Here is a 20922-nt window from a genome sequence, read left to right on the forward strand (position 1 = left end):
AATACATACATTTTTACAATTCCCTAAAGTTTGGGAGATTTTCAATGGAGTGAATGAGTTCAGACATAGAATTCTAAAGATGGGCAGGTGTTAAAACCAAAGATTTTTATGCCTCAATGGTAATGTAAAAGTTCTCAGATGGCTTTGGCAGCTTCTTTCCCTGGGTGTTCGCAGGCAGTTCAGATGGTTTTTAGGGTGGTAAAACTGGAAAATACTTACGAGCAGTGAGGCAGAGGTGGCCAAACTTGGAAAGGATGAGGGTGGATTGAAGAAGAATGCAAGTGGAAACATAACAATGGGAGTGCTGGGATGTCACTTTGTAAACTGCTCAGGAAAAGCAGTAGTCTAGCATTTGTCAAGACCCTTTTGAGAGAGTTAAGTCAACTATAAGTCAGGTTTGGAGCCGAATGTCTACCTAGAATTGTATAACCCGGTGAAGTGTGCTTACAGGCAGAACTCAGTAATAAGCAAACTTGCGGCCACTTGAGAATGTTCTTGAAGGTTAAGCAGAGAAACAGCTAAGAATCACCAACGTTGCTTGATGCCCCCAACATGGCTGGACACAAGAGGAGAGATAAATTCCGGCACACTCATACAGTAATGACGTGAAAGTCATCGGCACCCTTAGCCAACAATGGGCTTTTTCTCCTGCTACATAAGCCGCTACAACCCTGAATGAACGCACCCGAGGATGGTTGAAAAAACGGCTATGTTTATCCAGAAACAGCCTGTGCTTGATGTCAATTTTATGCTCTACTAAAGAGAGTTTACATCATATTTCAGAGGGCGTCTTTAATACTTGAGACTATAGGGCATCCTGTTCTTTCCGAGGCCCTAAAGGGAAGCTCCAGACACAAGACAACAGTATCCTTAAACCCCAGGTAAAACACTGTACCTTCCAGAATGTGATCAAATAATTAGGTTTATGAAATGTTTGTGTTTTCACCCTCTTCATCATGCTGAATGTCTGAGTCCTTCAGAGAGGAAGGGAAAGCATGGCTGTGCAAGATGACAGGAGCAAACACCAAGGGGGTCTGTTGCTGGTAAAGATAGCGCTGGAATCTTAAATGGGGCCAATCAAACTAGAACAAATGCGGCCTGAGTGGCAGGGTTGGGAATGGGGATATCAGCTTTATTTAAAAGAATACAAGGCCATATGTTTCTCAATGGCAGAGCACTACATGTCAGTACAGAGTAACAAGGTAGGACCACCTGTAGCTGTGGCCGGGGTAAAGCTGATACCCTAAAAGAGGGCAACTGTAAGTGACAGAAATAATCCCCATTGGGTTATCAAGAGGGACACTAGCCCAGGAGGTTTTGTGTTCATTCAGAGATGTACTTGAAGGGTTTAAATAAGCCCAGGATATACTCAATCATTTTCCTGACCATGAGGGTGAGGTCCAATCCCCTTTAAGATAATGATCCTCATCCGCAGCAGAAAACACCAGTACAGAGGCGGCTCTCTTCCTCTCTTTCTTGTGAGCAGGCAAGTTGGTGTATGTCTAATCAAAGACAACCAACACATTGACCACTGAGATGGAGAGGGGGCCCAAAGAATAAGTGTCTCCATTATTTTTATAGCTTTGGTGTATGTCTGTGGCAATGCTTACAGTGACTCTAATGGGCAAAGATTCAATCAGCTAATGTATTGTGGGCCCTATTACCTGAATACACCTGGGTGATTGGAGTGGACTGCAAATTAACAAAAAGCCATAGAACAGTGTCTGAGAAAGTGCCCCAGAAGTATCAGATTCAGCATTAAACTATTTACCTTGGGGACAGCATGTGGGGCATGCCTAGGGATTCAGCCATGAGAGCCTTTGAACAACCCACTCACGCAGAGCGAGCACATAGTACTGGAACAGGTACGCTTAAGGTGTGTGGGAACCTTGGAACATGCTCACTAATTAGGAATGAGTCTCCTCAGTACTGACATCCTGTGCTTCACAGTACCTTTTCCAGACGGTCAAGGAGATTGGGAAGGGTGAACAAGTCTTCCAATCAGTGACCTATGAAAATAAGGCTACTCACTGGCGGCTGCTGGGGATTTCTCTACTTCCTAGCTAGAAAGTGATAAATGTTCAATGGAATAAGAATAATAAATGTGTAAATCACCCAGCAAGTACAACAGAACTGCACCATGGAAGAGTGTTATACAGTATGAAATGCAGGCGGTAGGTGCTTTATGCCTAAAGCACCAAATGTAGACATTTTTTTAAACCAGTGCCCATGTCAAACAGGGAACCAGGAAATTAGGTCTGTCAAAAGATGGGATAGGAAGAAATTTATCAGGAAACCGCACACTCTGATGCCATATCTGCTCGCCTCAAACATAAAAAAAGGATTTTGGTGACAAAACTGGAAGGTATTTTAAAGGGAGGAGCCAGAGAAGGGTCTCTACCCAGCTCCTAAAAAACCAACTCCTGCTGTCCAAACTATATTGTGGTACTTGCCCTAAACTCAAGACCTACTCGCAAGTGACAGATGGTAACCATGACACCCATTTTACAACATGAGTTAATAGTATTCTAATACTGCCGGACCGAATTACCCCTATGTATTTACGTTTAGTAGAAATTCAATATTCAATGTACTGAACCTATCAATGAATAAGTCAATACGAAGTCAAGCCCACCCCTAAATTACCAAAATAGCTCTTAATGTTCTATTCTATGGTCTAAATTAGGAATAGCATTCAGGTTTAAAGCTAATGCAGATTGATTTTAACGATATTGACAACTGCCCCCTTGGAATAAAAATTGAAACTTGTGACAAAAAAAACAACTTAGCATTCAGAATTCTGTCTTAAACTTGAATCCCTAAAGATAAAGGGAAATAGCTTGTGAAGGTAAGCCCCACAGGTATGCACTCCAACGACAGCTGCTTACGACTTCAGGGACATGATGAAAAATTAGAAACCATAAGGGTTCAACAGAAGCTCTCACTGCTGGGGCTCACTCATTGCAAATAAATGCTTTTAGCTGGGCTCAAAGATATGTTTTTAAACCAGGACTCAACGTCAGTAACTTCAAGTCAGTGGCAGCAATCCCTAGGTCAGAAGAGCGAATAGAAAAAATTTACATTTAAGAGCACGTTTAAGTATGCATTAGAGTAAGGAAACACAAAAATGTACACAGTAACATACAACAGATTATTGGGTCTAGCAAGGTCATCTAGTGCTGGCCCTCGGTCACTTGTAAGGGTAAAAAGATGTGCTTTTCAAGCAGCAGAGTAAAACATTGATGGAGGTGCTTGAAATCATCACTGACAATGGAAATTGCTGTAGTTAGAATTTAAGCTAGACAGGCCTTTGCAGAAGACCCACACGCAAATCAGATTTGGTGCCTCATTGAAGAGAGCACTGCAGCTCCGAAGGCCAATTCACATCCCTCCAAACTAGAACATTAGGAATCTAGCATGCCTTTTATCCATTAGTCAAGGATGTCTAATTCTGTTGTTGTGCATAAACTTCAAGCTGCTTGCTGTTACCCAAGGGTCCCCAACCTATGTGGGGTGTTAAGGGTTGCTGCTTAGTGGTTTCTCACTAGCTAAGGGATGCTCCCTAGTAAAACATTCATCCAAATGCTTTGTGTGCCCATCATTCACAGAATATACAATGACAAGCTGAAGTGCAACCATAGATGAACTGTGTACTCTATACGGTCTTCAGCATTCCAGTTTCTCTTACTAACCACCACAGTGCAGCTTTTATTAGTTTCGATGTTTCTGCCTCTCATTTGTGAGACACAATAAACATGCAACAAAGCAGGTAATCAAATTTGACCACATTAGGAAATGTTTCGTACCTAGTTGTGGTTTCACAGCAACACAATAAAAAGCACAGAATGGAACACGTAAGTAAGCTCTTTCAAAAAATTTCACAATGGGTGATTTGAATAAACAGGGCTTAGGTATGAAGGCTGTTGGACTTTCCCCTTTCTGAAGGGTCACCTTCAAACTTTTTTGACATCATTCTCCTGTTTTCTGAACCAGTTTGTGTTGGCCTTTAGTACTCTGTGCACCCTACCACTGCTAACCAGTGCCGAAGTTCTTGTGCTCTCTCCATTAACATGATAAAATTGGCACATTTAATTTACTTGTAAGACCCTAGTAAAGTGGTACTACATGTACCCAGGCCCTGTAATTTAAATGCCACTAGTGGCTCTGCAGCACTCATTGAGCCACACACTTAAGTAGCTCTTCTAAACATGTTTCAGACCTACCATTCCACCCTTTGTGTGGGCAGCTTAAACTGCCATTTCGTCCTGGCAAAATAAACCTTGTATTTAAAAATTGGTTGAAGCCCCTTTAACTTTTACACGACTTGGCTGTGAAAAACTCTTAAAATTGTGACGCATCCTCGACGCATGACCTCACAATGCTCCGCAAATCAGGATTAGAAGTACGTTGTTCAGCGTACCTAACGTGATCCCTGTACCCGGCCTGCACTCCATTCCGGTCAGCCTGAAATTGTGTCTTTGTCCCAGTCCAGCGCGACCAGATAAGCACAGTTGGCACTTTGTACACTTACATCCTTGAAATTGCATATCTCTGGATCTACTAATTGGATTTTTGTCATTTTGGTATCAAATAATGTTTTAAAGTTTACACTATTTTCGTGAATTGGTGTAGGAATTTTCTTTTGTGGTATTTTTACTTTATTACAGTCTGAAATGCTGCATACATGCTTTACACGTTGCCTCTACGTTAAGCCTGGCTACTTTTGTGCCAAACTACCAGAGGATTAAGCAGAGGTTAATTTGGGGTTTGATTGTGCTTCACCCTGACATTGATTGTGGTTGCCGCTTGAGTAGGGTTTTACTGCCCTCAACCAGTAATCCAATTTACTCCAAAAGCCCACAGGGCGGGAAAATAACCTTTAACGGTGCCCACAACAAGGCCTAGTCAGGCCAAAGACAGAACAAATAAAAGAAAATCAGAATGATTAGCCGGACGTGGATTGAACCAACATTCCTTGCCCCAACATTCCTCATCCCAGGCAACATTTACCCAAGCAACCAGAATTTATTGACCGTGGACAACCCACAAGAGGCCTAAATCACATCCACCATCTCCACAGGAAAGTCAAAGCCATTCAGGTGGTCGCCAAGCATGGAGGTATAGACTGCGGAAGTTTAGGTATAGAACCTGGTCCTTCTGCTGGAAGACTGAGCTTAGACAGATGCTCAGACTCAGCAGACCCTAATTCAGGCTATCCGAATGAACTGGGCTCGGTCCAGTCAGACCTTTTTCAGGTCTCGAGGAAGGAACTGAAGAGTCGGAAGTCTCTAGAGTCTCATGGAATGCAGAACATGTCGCCTAAGAATCATTCGAGAAGAAATCCTAGAATGCAAAAGGTGAAACACTGAGCAAATTATGGCAGTAGCAAAAAGATCTACCCATCACACGCCCCACTAGGTGAAGAGGTCTTGAACTACCTCCAACCCCATTTCTCAGTTGGAGCTGATGCACCTCGAATTTCCTGGGCCATCGCTGGTTAACTATCCCTGATCAAGTCGCCTATCAAATCACCTTTTCTCAAGGGCTTTATAAATATGTTTCGCCCACTACCTTTGTTATGATACAGTGCAACCTCAATTTGGTTCTAACATTCCTAAAGGGTCTCCTTTTGAGCCCCATCATATTGATTTTTAAGAGTATTTTTCAAGTATCTATCACGTTGGAGAGATGTGTTAGTAAGTTGTAAGATCTGCCCATATGCCCCCCTTTTGCTACCTTTTTCCAGACAAGTTGATTCTTCAAACCAGAGTTTTTCCTTCCAAAGGTCGTGGGCCCATTCCTTCTGGGTCACTTCATCACCCTTCCTTCTTTCTATTCCATACCAAAGAGGAGGAGAGGCTGCACAGGCTGGACCCAAAAAGGGTCAGTTTCTATATTAAGTACACCAAAGATTTCTGTAGCAAAGACCATCTCTTTCTAGGCTACGAAGGCAAGAGAAAAGGCAAAGCTGTCCAAAAGGGGAGCTTATTGAGGTGAATCACCTTGTGCATGAAAATGTGTTATGCCTTAGCATGAAAAGAAGCACCTGAGGGCATAGGGGCCTATTCCACCACAGGGAAGTCTTCCATCTTGGTCTTCACAAGAGGAGTCCTCGTGGTTTACATCTGCAGAGCGGCAACATGGAAGTCCCCTTACACCTTTGCTAGGCACTACTGCTTAGATTCAGAAGTGTGACAGGATGGCCATTTTGCCCCTCTGTCCTCCAGGACTTCCTTGTCTGACCATTCCTTCAAGCCCCTCTACCAAGTGGGGTACTGTTTGGCAATGTATTCAAAAGGTGAGGAATCTGACGGTAGAAGTATCCACCTTTGGTAACAATCTTTCTGATAGATATTATATCTGTAGATTACTCACCAATGCCAATCTTCTCCTAGTCTTGAAGGATGGTCATCAGCAATGCTTAATGGGGTTCCAACAGTTTACCGTACTGCACTTCAATTTACATGATGATGTTGTCATTTTCTCACACTGGCAGAGAAACAATTGATGAGAAACTGATGTCTGCATGCCGGGGCGAGGGCTTTATGGCTTCGGTGAAGTCACAATGATGTTGCTTCTAAAGTCTATGTGGAGCCAGTTTCCCATTAGTGGGGTGGAAGAGCTATAGAAAAAATGTCTGGATCCCGTCTGGTGCCTGGGTATTCAAAAGATGAGGAATGAACAGGTATAAGTATCCATCAGAAGTTGAAAGACCAAGCACAAAAATGTCTGAGAGCAAATGGCCTTGGTCTCCACAGTGAGCATCTGTAGATCTAGCACCTCAGCAGCTCTATGAACTACCACTGAGAAAGAGGTGCTCTATTCAGTAGGGGGAACCAATTGTCAGTCCATCTCATTCTCAGAGGAGATGCCAAGTCCATTAGCAATTTGTAGATCCAAGTAAATAAAAACCATTAGTGTAGTGAGGGAGGGCATCTTCTATCCTGAGGAACATGAAGAATGTCCTATAAACCAGAAGCATTAAAGGAAAGTCTGGAGCATTGTATTTAGTATGCAAATTATGGTTTGCTTAACTGTTGTTCGAGTAATGAACTGTAAAGATAACCAAAAGTTGCCAATTTTAGTGGTTATCTTGGTTTTAAGTTGTACCCAAAATTGGATTGTACTGTGTTTTTAAAGGATTTTTTAAGACTTAAAGATATGTTAGGGTGTGATAAGCAAATCTAAACATAACCTTGTTTCTTCAGTTAATATAAACATATTTTACATGGCTTTGTCACGTAGGATAGAATGACTGTATTATCAGAGAGAAGAACACGAAAACTGATTTGAAAAAATTCAAGGTGGTGAAAGATACCTTTTGGCGCCTTCTCTCAGCCATGTTTCCTTTTCGCAGGAGTTACAGAGCTTGGGTAAGGCTGGCAGGCCCTGGTGGGAGCGCACACTGGAAAAGTTTGCAGAGATTCAAAAAGTCAAACCGGTTTGTGCCACTCATGAAGACCGAGGAAACTGTGTTGTATTTGAATGGATTTAGGCTGTTCTTCCCAGTCAAACAATGGATCTCAAACGTTTTAACATTTTCGGAAGCAGTGGCCATCTTCTGCAGAAAATCTGTAGGTCACTTTAACAGTGTGAATTCTTGTAGATCAGTGAAACATCATACACACGTCTCTCACTTCTGTATACAGTCAGGCACAAGGCTGAGGGCAAATAGACACTTTGTTCTCCACAGGTGGCAAGCAGGAGACAAAGCAGAAGAGGTTCCCAAAGGGGTTTTAGGGAACTTGCTTCCTTAAATCTAGTAGTCAAGTACTGTTTAAAAGGGGCACTAACACAAAGGCAAAGAAGTGTATTCTTGCTGTAGGAACTAGTAAAGTTTTCAAGATCAAAAAATGTCGATTTGTGAACTTCTAAAGTGTACCAAAGTAAGCTGATAATAATGTACAATTAGTAAAAAGTGACCTCAGCAAAGTACTTCCTCAAAATTCCAAAGCGGCAGAGTAGTTTGCTTCGGGGCCAATATTACTATGTTAGAGCAGCATGCCCAACTTGGGGCCAGAAGGCTGCTATGGTTCCAAAGGATTAACCACAGGGATGTATATGGACAATGAGTCATCATTAGAACAAATTCATATTTCCACATAGACTTATCAAATTATGAGGAGTTGTAAATGAAGTTTGACGATTCAACAGAAAAAATTCATTCAAATGGATAAAGTGGAATTTGAATAAAACAGGAAAGGAGTACCACACCACCATTATAGGAGAGCACTAACATTAAAAAGGAGCAAATAATATTTGTGCAGAGAACGTGCAATGCCAAAGTGGATTCGACTGGAACAAATCTGAATTATAATGTTATAGAGCAAGTCTAAAGATCTGATAAAATATTCTGAAATTACTTACTAAACTAACTTTATCCTCCATAAAAGCCATTTAAGTGCCCCCTGAGGAAGAGGTGGCAAACCTTGAAATGCAATAAAGTTATTGTTTGTGACAAAAGATAATGTTTACAAATTTTTAAAGGAGAAAACCTGCACCGAACAAGTATCGTTAAAAACACGGCAGTAAATCAAAAACTATTTTAAAAAATATATATATTAAACAAAACCAAAACAAATCAATATATTACTGTGAAGTGGAGAAATATACTTATAATATGGATTCTACACACTTCTCTAAAGACCAGAAAATGTACTTCTAACTACTAGCTACTCGGATTCAAGCATGTGAATCTGAATCTATCATTACTAGAGAACTTCAGTTACAGGTAAGTAACATTTCTTACTCCAGTTGGAACTTTCATAGATTCACATGCTTGAATCAGAGTAGCTAGCAGTTAGAAGTACTTTCTCTGGTCTAAAGAGAATTGTGTAGAATCCATATTGTAAGTATTTATAGAAGAAAACATACTTTAAGTCCTCGTCTTCAAAATTTGCAATTAATGGCAAAGATATATCTACTAATTGTATTCAGAAGTAATTGTGAAATGTAACATTCTAAGTAACAGGCAACATAAGGAAAAAGAAAAAGAATATAAGATATAAACGTAAAATGTGCGGAATCCTACAGTAGAAAGGAAGGAAGGGTGAAAAGAGAGCTCACTCTTACTTAAAACAGGTTCCTCAGCACCACTTGGCCCACTGTTGCGTCCGTCACTGTGAACTGCGACTTCCCAGCAGTAATGCTTGGTAAAGGTGTGGGTACTCTTCCAGGATGCAGCTCTGCATGTGTCCTGGATAGGTACTCCGGCAAATAGAGCAGCTGATGCAGAGACCGCTCTTGTAGAATGGGAATGCACTGGCGCTTGCAGAGGTTTCCATGTCAATTGATGGCAATATAGAATAGCACTCGAGATCCAACGTGTTTAGACCGGGGATAGCCTTTCTGAGGGGCACTAAAGGCCAAAAAGAGCTGGGTTAATTTGTGAAAGGCTTTGGTCCTTTGAAGATAGAATTTAAGACAACACTGTATATCTAGTGAATGAAAGGATCTTTCCACTACAGTTTTCGGTTGCGGAAAGGTTTTGAGTAGAACAGGCTCGTTCAAGTTAAAGTCAGATGGAACGTTGAGGATGAATGTAGGGTTGGTACGAAGGAGTACTCTGCCGTACTTGAATTGAGGAAAAGGTGCCTGGATAGTGAGAGCCTGAATTTCACGGAGCCTCCTAGCCAAGGTCAAGGCTAGAAGAAGGGCCACTTTCCATGAAAGGAATTTGAGGTAGCATCTGTGTATAGGTTTGAAAGGATGTTTCATGAGTTGTGACAAGACTATGTTGAGATGCCAGAGTGGTGGAAGAGGCTTGACCGGTGGAAAGACCCTAAAAAGCCCTCTCATGAATTGCTTAATGATCCTTGCTAAGCATAATGAGGAGCCAGAAGAGGTCCTTCTAAATCGAGATATTGCAGCCAGATGGACTTTAACAGAGGCATGCGCTAGTCCAGACTTTGCCAAAAGCAGGATCTAAAGAAGGATTTCATGAGGCGAGGATAAGAAAGGATGGATGCCGGTTGACGGACACAAGATACAAAATCTCTTCCATTTCATTCTGTATGTCTTGTTAGTGCTTTGTGACCTGGAATTGGAAAGAATATCCCTACATTCCAACACGATATTTAGATGCACAAATTCAAGGTGTTCCAGAGCTTTGCTGCTAATCGAAGTTATTTGGGATCTGGATGCAGCACTTGTCCCTGGGACAACATCAGAAGAGATGGAATGGGATGTAAAAGGATGGGCTGTCTCTCCGAAAGTTGGAGAAGTTCCATGTTCCGATATTGACGCGGCCATGATGGGGCTATTCGGATCATCCTTCAGGGTTCTGCCTTCATCTTCTTCAGCAGTCTTGGCAGGAGGGGAATCAGTGAAAAGGCATAGGCAAAGATGCCTGGCCATGCCATCAAAAACGTATTCCCCCAAGATCCCGGAAGGTGATGCCAGCTCGCGAAGTAATGGCATTTCTTGTTATCCCAAGTCGCAAACAGATCTACGGCTGGTCTGCCCCATCGGCGAAAAATGTAGCTGAGTGTCTCCTAATCTAACTCCCATTTGTGGCAGGCTGACTTGAGCCTACTTAATGTGTCTGCTGTTGATTTCTGATCACCTGGATGATGTTCCGCCTTTAACCCGTTAATGCGGTGCGGGTGATTTATTGCGTGGGCGGGGCCGCGTCGGCCAACGGACGTGCGCGGCAGTACCGAGGTAGAATGCACCAGTGTTACCTGGATCTGGGTAGGTGGCATTGCCCATTTAGAAAGCAAATGAGATCTGTGGCTCACATAGTGGTGTTCTAGGTGTGTAAGTTCACACAACGGCAGATGGAATTCATATGGATGGTGATTTATAAAGTGCTGTATACCATTTGTTATTTGTCTAACCTAACTGCTGAGGTAGAGGCTCCATTTGCTTAAGTACATAGCAAGTACATGTGGGACCCTGGAAAAAAGGTGTAGGTAAATTCTACCTAATTGAACAGATATCACTAAATACAAAGTGGACAACCATGTAACCTATGAGAAGGGGGTGAGGATATTTTCCTAATAAAAAGTGAAAGTCCTCAAAGACACTGTATAGAATTAAATAGGGCCCTTTACGCTTAGAAATCCAATCAAGAAGCAAAAGACTTCCAATATATTTAACAAGTGCAAGAGTTATGATAAACAGCATAAAACTTAAACACATGTGATGGACAATAGAGAACCCAGTTAATTAAACAACTGGCCCTGGAACTTAGTGTTACCATTAAGATCCCAACCTAAATTACTTATAAGAAACTGGGTTGCATAGTAAACTGTAACTACGTGTTTGCAACCAACTCCTGAGCGGTTTCATCAACCAGTAATTCAAGACTGGTAAAAAAAACAAAAAATGAAGCCAAATACAATGGCTTCCCTCCATGTACCTCAGAGGTAGAGAATATTGGTATGGTATGCATCTTAAACATCTAATAATTACAGTTCAATTCACTACTGTACTACTAATATATTCACCTACTCGAGCCATTGCATCTTGTGATAACAATGAGGACAGCACATTGCCACAACAGCATCTATAAGGTACTAACCGTACAGTAGGTGCAGTAATCACTCCAATGAAGAGAATCCGACACCAGCTCAAAGGATGACTTGCTTGGAAGACAAAGATATGCTTTAAGAAGAAAGTGTTCAACTCAGTCAGCTAGAAAACAAAAAGGCAGTGCACATTTGATTTAGTTTGGAAACATCAGTATGACCTTTTTACTTAAAGCACAATAAATTACTCCACACACTCAGGCACGCGCATGAAGACTAAGCAGGCATCTTGGATCACTCTCTCTGCTGTGCTGCACACACACAGGCACGCGCATGAAAAATACACAAGCCTCTGGGATCACACACTCTGCTTTGCTGCACTTGGAGTCTTTAGTTAAGAGGAATACGGAGTTGAAACAGTCCATTAATCGGTTTCTGGATAAAGTGATGACCTCAAATACATCACATCAATGCAGTGATTTTTACTATGTCTTGAAGTCACAAGCCAGGGACTAAATAAGTAAAACTCCTGAGTGTATTTTCAGAATTACAAAATCCATAACTAATGCTCCGAAAATTTAAATCATAATCTCTGCCTACAGCACAAAAGATGGAAAAAAAGAGTAATTCGAAAAGTGGAAAGACTTTGAAAGTGATTTTGGAATCATTCAGTCTACATACAAAATATTTGCAGCTGTTTCTCTGAAAGTCCTGGCGTAACAACTTGGAAGATAAGTTAGCCAAGAGCTTGGGAAAACTTAACTTAAAGAACAAGATGTAAAACAGCGAAGCACGCTAAAATGGTCTAAAAACCCACAGAGCCAAGGTTTTGTCATAATAAATATCAGCTATAAATAAATCAGCTAATATCAGCAATGGATACTGCAGCACCATCCCAGAGAGATTTATCAGTAAAGTGTTTGCCCATACTGATATTGCTGTTCTTTTTATTCTTAAATCAATCTTTAGTCTGTCTTTCGTTAAAGCCCCTGTGTCTGTTTTTTTTTTTTCGCCGTTGCTATTTATCCCTGATTACAGCCTTAAAGGCATCTCACGTGGCAGCTGGTTGTGTATCTTCGAATTGGTTGGTGTTAAAGTATTCTTCCATTTAGTCTTTCATCTTCTTTTCTATCTTTAAGTATGGATGGATTGAATTTCCAAGGCTCCCCTTCCTGTAAGATTCACTCCATATAAAGTCCCATATTATGGATGCATATTCTAATAGCATTGTCAGGCTTACCTCGATTTTGATTGTCTGGGTCAACAGTGTACCTGTCTCCCCATGGGTTTCATTCTGGAAAAGATTCTGTGACTGTGTGAAAAGAAGGTAGAGTTTTTTTCTCTGTAGGGTGTTATTCCCTCTACAGGTTATATAAGGGTGTGTAGTATAATCTAGTCTGGAGGGTTTGCAACATTCACCCTACTGTTAGGTGATCTGGTGAGTGTTTATCCTTATATGGGTGATGTACTATATTGATGTCTCCTACCCAAATAATTCCACCTCTGCCATATAACAGATTTCTTCCAACCTATTTCATGGTGCAAAGTAACTTACAGGCAATTGCTCTCCTTTCGAAACTCCAGTTTGAAATGTCACTTCATAGATCTTTCTTTCCCACCTCTGTTAGTCTGTCTCGTATTCTAGGGTGGGGAGTGCATAGGGACTGGAAGAGCCTACAAGCATTTGCGGGAGCAAGAGTTGTTTCATTCTAATATATGGTAAGGAAAAGCATGTACAATCTGAATAATGATCACAGCTAAGATTTAACCTGGACTTGTAATTCAAGTCATCCCTGCAAGACTGACAAAGCATCTGCACAACAAGAAAACAGAACTTTTATCATACTACAGCAAATATTCCATAACTTTTGTGCACCTGCCAGATGATCATGAAAAGATAAACTCCGGCCACTCTTTGGAACGAAGACTTGGGATCAAACCACCGAACGTAAGTCCAGCTTGCAGGCGTGAACTGCAACACAGCTCTCTTGATTTTCCCTGTGGTAGTGTGAATATCTCTTGAAATGGAAAAGAAAAAAGTTACATGGAGTATATTGAGGAATGCTAGTACAAAGCTCAATCTAAAAAGGCGGTTTGTTAGAAGTAACAATTTACATTTTTGCACTGTTGGAAATATTATCTGATCCTGGCAAAGCGGTTGCATTACGAATTAGACCATATATGAATAAATGAGAATGCCAACAGTAAAATTCAGTTAATATATTGCTTACACTGCTCATTACAACATTGGTTTTCTCGTACAAATAGTTTTCAAAAGACTCTGATTTCAAATATGCATTAAAATACATTACAGAATGCAAAGCCCCTCAGCCAAATTCTCTCTTCCTTTGCAGCATCCGGTCATACTCCTACCACCACATTATCCAGATAAACTGAAAGCAAACAGTAGGAGCTGTGTTACACTCTTTGCAATATGTGGCAATAGCGATTTGAACAAGTTACTAACTTTTGGTAACACTCTTTCGAGTGGACACACTATCTAACAAAAGATTCCTCACCTTTAAAATGTTTCCCAGGCACCAAACTGGATCTCAAAGTTTTCATAGCAGTGCTCTGATGAGCCGCTAGGGGGTGCCGTGAGGCTTCGCATTGCCTTCGTTCCACCTCGGAAGTGACTGAGTGAAACTGCATAAAAGCTCCACCCTTCCGCCTCAAAGTCATTGTCTTGCTTGACTCATTCCGCAACCTTAGACATTGAATAAATCAATTGAGGTACAGGTGTCCAAATCTCCAAATTGGGATCATTTTAGATGGAAGAGACACCAAAGCAGTACCTACCTAGGTGGAGGGCCTGTGGAGTTGGCTCAGACTAAAAAGTCCTGCAGGATCAAACAGCAAAATGCCCTTCTCATTGGACCTGGCTGTGAAAGCAGCAATGCTTCAGTAACTTATGCACTGACGTGGTCTGACATATGTCAAGGACAAAACCTCAGTGTCAGTGCAGTGGTGACAGACTTAGCCCGGGTAGAATTGGCTTTCAGACCTTCTGGAGGCTGCTTGTTGGCCAAAGTGTAGCAGATAATAATGCAGAAGACTAACTACCTCGACAGAGTCCTTTTCTGTCGCCCCAGAGAACACCACAAAAAGCTCATCGCCCAACCTAAGGTCGATGTAAAAGCTAATACTCCAGTCAATGGAGTCTCGCCTCTTTTGATGGGCGAGGCAGAACTTTGGAAGGGGATTGCCTAACGTGAAAAAGAAACACAACTTTTGGTAAAAAGGCCTTGAAAGGCTGCCCTGGCCCTCAATGCCAGTTAGTAAAAAAAAAAAAGGTGAAGAAGGATGGCTGCACCATGAGAGTCTGGAGCTCACTCAAGTGATGAGCTGAAGTGATCCCAGTGATACAGTTTCGAGACTCAGAGGGCACAGTGAGCAGCTATGCATTTGCTTGAAGAGGGTGCACCTGAGGAATGCCAGTACCAAATCGAGATCCCACTTTGGCACCACAAACGGTTTGGAAGGGAACGTGTGTCAAACCTTCAATACACTGCATCATAGCAGGTGACATAGATAAAGGTGGCTGGTCCAGTTAACGCAAAAATATTGAAGGGCCAACAAATAACCTTTAATAATGCCCACTGCAAGACTTAAAGGGCTGGAACTTCAGAGGGCATAATTTCCGACACAGCTCATTCTCAATCCGCCAGTTGAGCTCGTCCAACCTGATGATTAAAGATCCTGCCAGATGGCTCAAGATCAGGGAAATGTTTAAACACTTCAGGAACTACAGCAACACAGACCCAGACCCAGTACCCCACTCCAACCTGAAGGTTGTAGTACCACTTGGCAGCTGTACAGTCCACAAGAACCGGCACAAGCCTTCACCTGATAGACTGAGGGAAGGCTTTCAAACCCAGGTGGATGGCCAGCAGCTCCAACAGCCTTCTAATCTCCAACTCTACCAGATGGCCTACCCGACCAGCAGTGACAGATCCGTTACCACCGTCTCCTCTGGGTAGGGAAGGGAGAGGGGTCTTCTGGTGGTCAGGTTGGGGCCAAACAGCCACCACCGCAGTCTCCTCCAAAACCTGGATAATATCTGCCAGGTTCCATTGGCTCTCGTTCCACTGACACTTCAAATTCCACTGTTGAGCCAGCATATGCCACCTGACGAAGTAGAGAATAGGGTGCAGGGGAGGGGGACTGGAGAGATTGGTGCCACTGATGACCTGCACGTTGTCCCTGTCCCCAGCTACCAAAAGACTGAGGTGTCTGCAAAGGGGCAGTGGGGTTGGCGCTGTCTAAACACCAAACCTCTAAAGCAGCCCTGGAAGTACAGGGACTGATAAGGGAACAGTCTGGCAGAAGTCAAAAGGCCTCAAGAGTACACCAAGGCCCAACTTTCCTTGAAGCACTCCAGGGCAGAATCAGCTTGTTCGCCAAAAAGGCAGAATGTATCAAAAGGCATATCCTGGATGCGTGCCTGGTCGTCTCCGTAAAGGTTTGCAGATCTCATTCACACAAGGCGTCTGCTTGGCCTAAACAGTTAGTAGTATCCAAGAGCCCAAAATATATATTTGGCCGCATCCTAAACTTACTGAATGGTTTGAGCCAGCTGAGCTATAGAGGCCCTGAACTCTTATGGGTCCAATGGCAAGATTTCGCTGCCCAATGGGCATGGATAGAACAGCCTTGCAGACAAATGGCACTGACCGACCTCAAGGCTAGGCTGGCTGAAGGAAACATCTTATTTTCCAAATGCCTTAATGAGTTTGAATTCTTTTTAACTCCCTATAGGGGGCATTTTGTGGGACTGAATTGGGATTCATTTTGGTGGAAATCAGTATAAACACAAGAAATATGAATACATTAATCCCAACTCACTGCTTTGTAACCTGCCACTGAAATATACATTTTGTACAAGATTATTTTTAAACTGGAAATCCGAGTTCAAATCAACTTGGATAAAATCTACATTACTAGTCCATGCCTCATCACAAATTGCTCTATGGCTAAAATTGTTAATAACCCATCTTAGTCTTGTGTCATAGTGACTGCCAAACTGTACTGTATTTCTAATCACACTGTGATATGTTATTCTCATTGGATCACGCTCCAGAAATTTGTGAGCAAACGTAACGTAGACATTGGCCAAGTATACAAACCGAATTCTGTGGCATGAAAAGAACTAGACTAAACATGAGTATTGAAAGGTGAGTACAGAAATGACTTAATTTTGGGTGGTGCTGGAGTTGGAAAAGTGAGTCCTCAACTATATACTTTGCTGTAAGTGATCTATGAACATAAGTAATCACTTTAACTCAACGATTCATAGATTGCATATTGGATTTTTGAGCCACCACTATATTCATCACAGTTAAAACAAGCATTGGAGAAGCCAAACATTTTAGCTTGCTAACAGTGCAAACACTAGAAGAAGATATGCATGCACACAGAACACACACAGAAGCACATTAAACTGCTTTGTTTCAAATGTGATGCAAATTTTTTAAGGGGAGCTAAACAGTACACCAACACTAAAGTATATATTATTCGACAACCTGCATGTAATAAGGCAATGCTAAAACTTAAATATTTTCTCAACTTTTAAAGAGTTTAACAATTAACTGGGGAAAACTGTTACACAACTATACCATCTAACCAACTAACTATACCAGATAAACATCTATACCAGATATACCTACTAACTATACCAGATAAAGCAAAAGAGGTTGCCTTAAAGTCAAACATGCCGAACAAGCCACAGGAAGTACAGCATAAAATAATGTATACTTTTTCTGCTTTATATAGGAGAGTGCGATATTGCATAAATTCATGTTTGATCTGTGAGATTTGCATTTATGCACTACACGTTTATAATAAACTTCAGAACGATAGTAATGTCTTAAACCATTTACATCTGATGAGTGAAGGAAAAGTACAATTTCTTTTCACTTAATTAGGAGCCCTGGCTTATGTTTCAAAGCAGCGTTGTGTTAAAGAACAAGTTACATACCTTCGGTATCGATGCATCTGTAAAATACATAGGTTAGTTATAGATTCCTTACCTTAGAATTACCCCCAGGCATCAGACTGGATCCACAGAATTGTTTCTTAGCAGTAGCCCTGCGCGTCGGGAGGCGGCATCTGTTGAGTCTGCGTCCGTCGTCGCGGTCGCCAGGATGACGTTGCAGTTTCTACTTAGCCGCCGTCCCTGCACACTGATGTCAGTTCTAAAATGACTTTCCATGCCAGAAGCACAGAGCCAAGAAAGACACTGACCACTGGTGTGCAAAACTAGGGCCCTGTAAGGAAATCCCTATCTCTAGAAGTTAGTTCGCAGAGCGGGGAGGATGGGTGGGGTGGTAAGGTATCTATAACTAACCTATGTCTCTTACAGATACATCGTTACCGAAGGTAAGTAACTTGTTCATCTGAAAGAGAAGACAGTTATAGATTCCTTACCTTAGAACGGATACCCAAGTAATACCATCCCCATCGGAGGGACTGCAAACTAAGTTCACACCATAAAGTCCTGGAGGACCGAATGGGAAAAATAGCCTTCGCGTTGGACTTGGCTGTGCAGGCAGTAATGTCTGTTGAGGATGTAGGACGTTACAACGCATGCTGTTACAACGCATGCTGTTACAACGAAAGTTTTACAACGCGAGTGCATTGACAACGCAGGACATTACAACGCAAGTCTTTACATCGACTTGCACTAGATGGCGTGCTAACATTAAAAAAGTGTAATTTACTATTCCAACTCCAGTCCACGTAACAGTAGGGAAGGTGTTGGGATAGTAAACTACTCTATTTTTAATGTTAGCACGCCATCTAGTGCAAGTCGATGTAAAGACTTGCGTTGTAATGTCCTGCGTTGTCAATGCACTCGCGTTGTAACAGTTTTGTTGTAATGGTAGTGCGTTGTAAAAGTTGCGTTGTAAAGGTTGTTCCCCGTCTGTTGAACGTGTGCAAGGATGCCCACGTGGCCGCCTGACAGATGTCAAGGAGTGGAACTCCACGTGCCAATGCAGTAGTAGCTGCCTTGGCTCTACTGGAATGAGCACACAGCCTCACTGGATGTTCCATATATAATATGTACCCAGCCCCAGGACCATGGCTCATCCTTGGTTGCTACCTTTGTTTGCAACCCGCCCGGACTGGAATTTTCCAGTCTGGGCGTGTTCTTGAGGAATTGAAAATGTATAATATCCGACTTTATGTTGGGGGAGTCTCTTCATTTGTCTGGAAGGCCGAGAGGTGGTCGCGAGTGATAGGGTGGCCTTAATTAAGTCACTTCCTTAATTTTACGCCCGAACAAGGACCCCATCGAGTGACCCATCCCTGCCAGCGGATGGGTGAGGAGGACGGGCCACGTCGGGTCGGATAGACGATCCCTCCACGAGAGCCTGGAACTCGCAGCTGCCCAGCCTGTCTGATAGGGCGGTGCCTCGTCCAGTGGTCGTACCAGCTGGGGTGTTGAAAGGCAAAAACCATAGCTTCGACCGTTTGGTCTGGAGAGTCGGGAGTGGAGAATAAATTTGTTCGGCCTGTGTGCACCAGGTGAGTTTGCTTTGGTTCATAGTGAATATGGCACCCTTTTGAATAATATTTGGCATGGTTTGCGTACTCCATGCTTTGCACCTGGTAGGTCTGCGGACCGATTTGGGTACGGAGTGTCTGCGGAAACTTTGCCTGGCAACATAATGAATTTGACTTACTTTTGAAAATGCCTGGGATTTGGCTGATATTTGGTTTTATGATATGGACTTTGGTTTATCTCTATGGTGCAGTCTGAGGACTGACTTTTGGGTTTTCCTTGTTTCACACGGTCTGAGTAACTAACTTTCAGCAGATAGTTGCGGATTATTTGTCTGGTGCGAGTAATGAACATGCTTCCCTGTCAAAATGCCTTGAAGGAGCAAGCTGTGTTGTTTGGGGTGCCGTTGTTGTTCCGCTGATGCTCGATTGGAAGAAAGGCAGCCTGCGCCTCCAGAAGGCACCCCCAACTTTGACATGTATGTGAAGCACAACCTTGGCCCTATTATGTTCACTAAACTATGGCACAAATATACGAGGGACAATGCTGAGTTGCAGTGGCCGCTAACAGTTACCTTTAATGAACAGAAATTGAATTTCCTGCAGGATAAATTGTTTGCAAGACGAAGTAGGCAGTCGATGTTTGATTATCTCCAAGTATAGCAAAAGGAAGCTAAGCAAAGACGAATGAGAGCAGAAAAGGAAGCTCGTAGAGGGAAAATGTAGACAGTAACTCAGAAGGCAGTAGCGTATGATAGAGAGAAAATAGAGAAGGGTATAGAGTGTGCTGATAGAAAGTTTAGGTTGCAATGTGATGAATCCTATGTTACTCGAGAAGAGGTGACCCTTTTGTAGAGGATCTGTTAGATACACGACCCCCACCCCCATATGCTCCGCAGAGAATATATCCAGCTGTTCCACAGCCCCAGCCTTCTGTCACTCTTGCTCCTGCCTCTGGTTCTTCTGCTATTGATTTGGCTGCTTCAGCTGGAGCACCTCCTGTTTCTTCTTCGGCTTCACCTGCCACGCCAGCAGCGACTGTAGGTCTTTCTGCTACACCAATTGCTCTAACTTCTTCTCTCTCCCCTTAGCTTACACCTACAATACAGACATTAATGACTCTGGTGCCTTTTCCCTCGACTAGTGCCTGTTCCCACAACTCCTCTCCCCGACCTTGTTGAGCTCTGAAACGCCGGTGCGTGGACTGGATGACAGGGATTGGGCGGCTGCAAGGGAAAGAATGGGGCAAGTGCTGATTCGGTCTGATGTGGGGGATGCAGAGAAAAAGATGGTAGCTGACCAGGCCGCCCAGTGTGCCCAGAATCCGATCTACAGTGTGGAAGATGTGTGGAGCATGCTGAAAGAGTATGAGCCGTTTGTACAGCAGCATGCCCTCAAACATATGTCAGCTACTTTGATTGGGTTGTGGGAACAGTGCTTTAATTAGGTTGCACCCCAAATTATTTATGATATCCGGGACCACGTGTATGCTGCTGACATGGCCCCTAACAACGTTTTTAGTAATGTTGCAATGTTGATTGGATCCAGAGGTAGGTTGCACTAGAAAAGTCCGAACAACAGTGTCCCAGTTTCCGATGAAGGAGGTACATCCTATTTTTCACTCTGAGATACTGGAGCTGCGTGATCAGCATGATGCTGCTGTCAGAGAGCGAGTAGAGGCCCGCTTCCAAGAACAATGGGTTTATACTCCATGGAAAAGGAGTGAGGTATTATCCCTTAAGACTCAGTTGCCCGACCCTAGGAAAAATCCAGCTGCATATTATAAAGAATTGACAGAGGCCGCATCGTCGACAGTGATGACGTTGGCTGACATTGGGATGTTTTTCGGTTTGTTGGTACCAGTTGATTTTTGGCGGCAGGTGCATAAACAGGACCATGTTGTGGAATTGGGTGGCATTTGGGATGAGATAAGAGCATGGGATGAAGA

General features: G+C 42.7%; 1 protein-coding gene across 1 annotated transcript in view; it reads right to left on the bottom strand.

The window, feature by feature from the left end:
• The window catches only part of PTDSS1 (phosphatidylserine synthase 1), a 334114-nt gene that overhangs the window by 92020 nt on the left and 221172 nt on the right, over window positions 1–20922 (bottom strand). The window contains exons 7-8 of the mRNA XM_085605215.1: window positions 13348–13489; window positions 11525–11637 (exon numbers count right to left, since the gene is read on the bottom strand). Of these exons, the coding sequence (XP_085461341.1) occupies window positions 11525–11637; window positions 13348–13489 (255 nt within the window). The remainder of the gene's footprint in view (window positions 1–11524; window positions 11638–13347; window positions 13490–20922) is intronic.

Source organism: Triturus cristatus, chromosome 5_1, assembly GCF_964204655.1.
Source record: "Triturus cristatus chromosome 5_1, aTriCri1.1, whole genome shotgun sequence".
Taxonomy (NCBI): domain Eukaryota; kingdom Metazoa; phylum Chordata; class Amphibia; order Caudata; family Salamandridae; genus Triturus; species Triturus cristatus.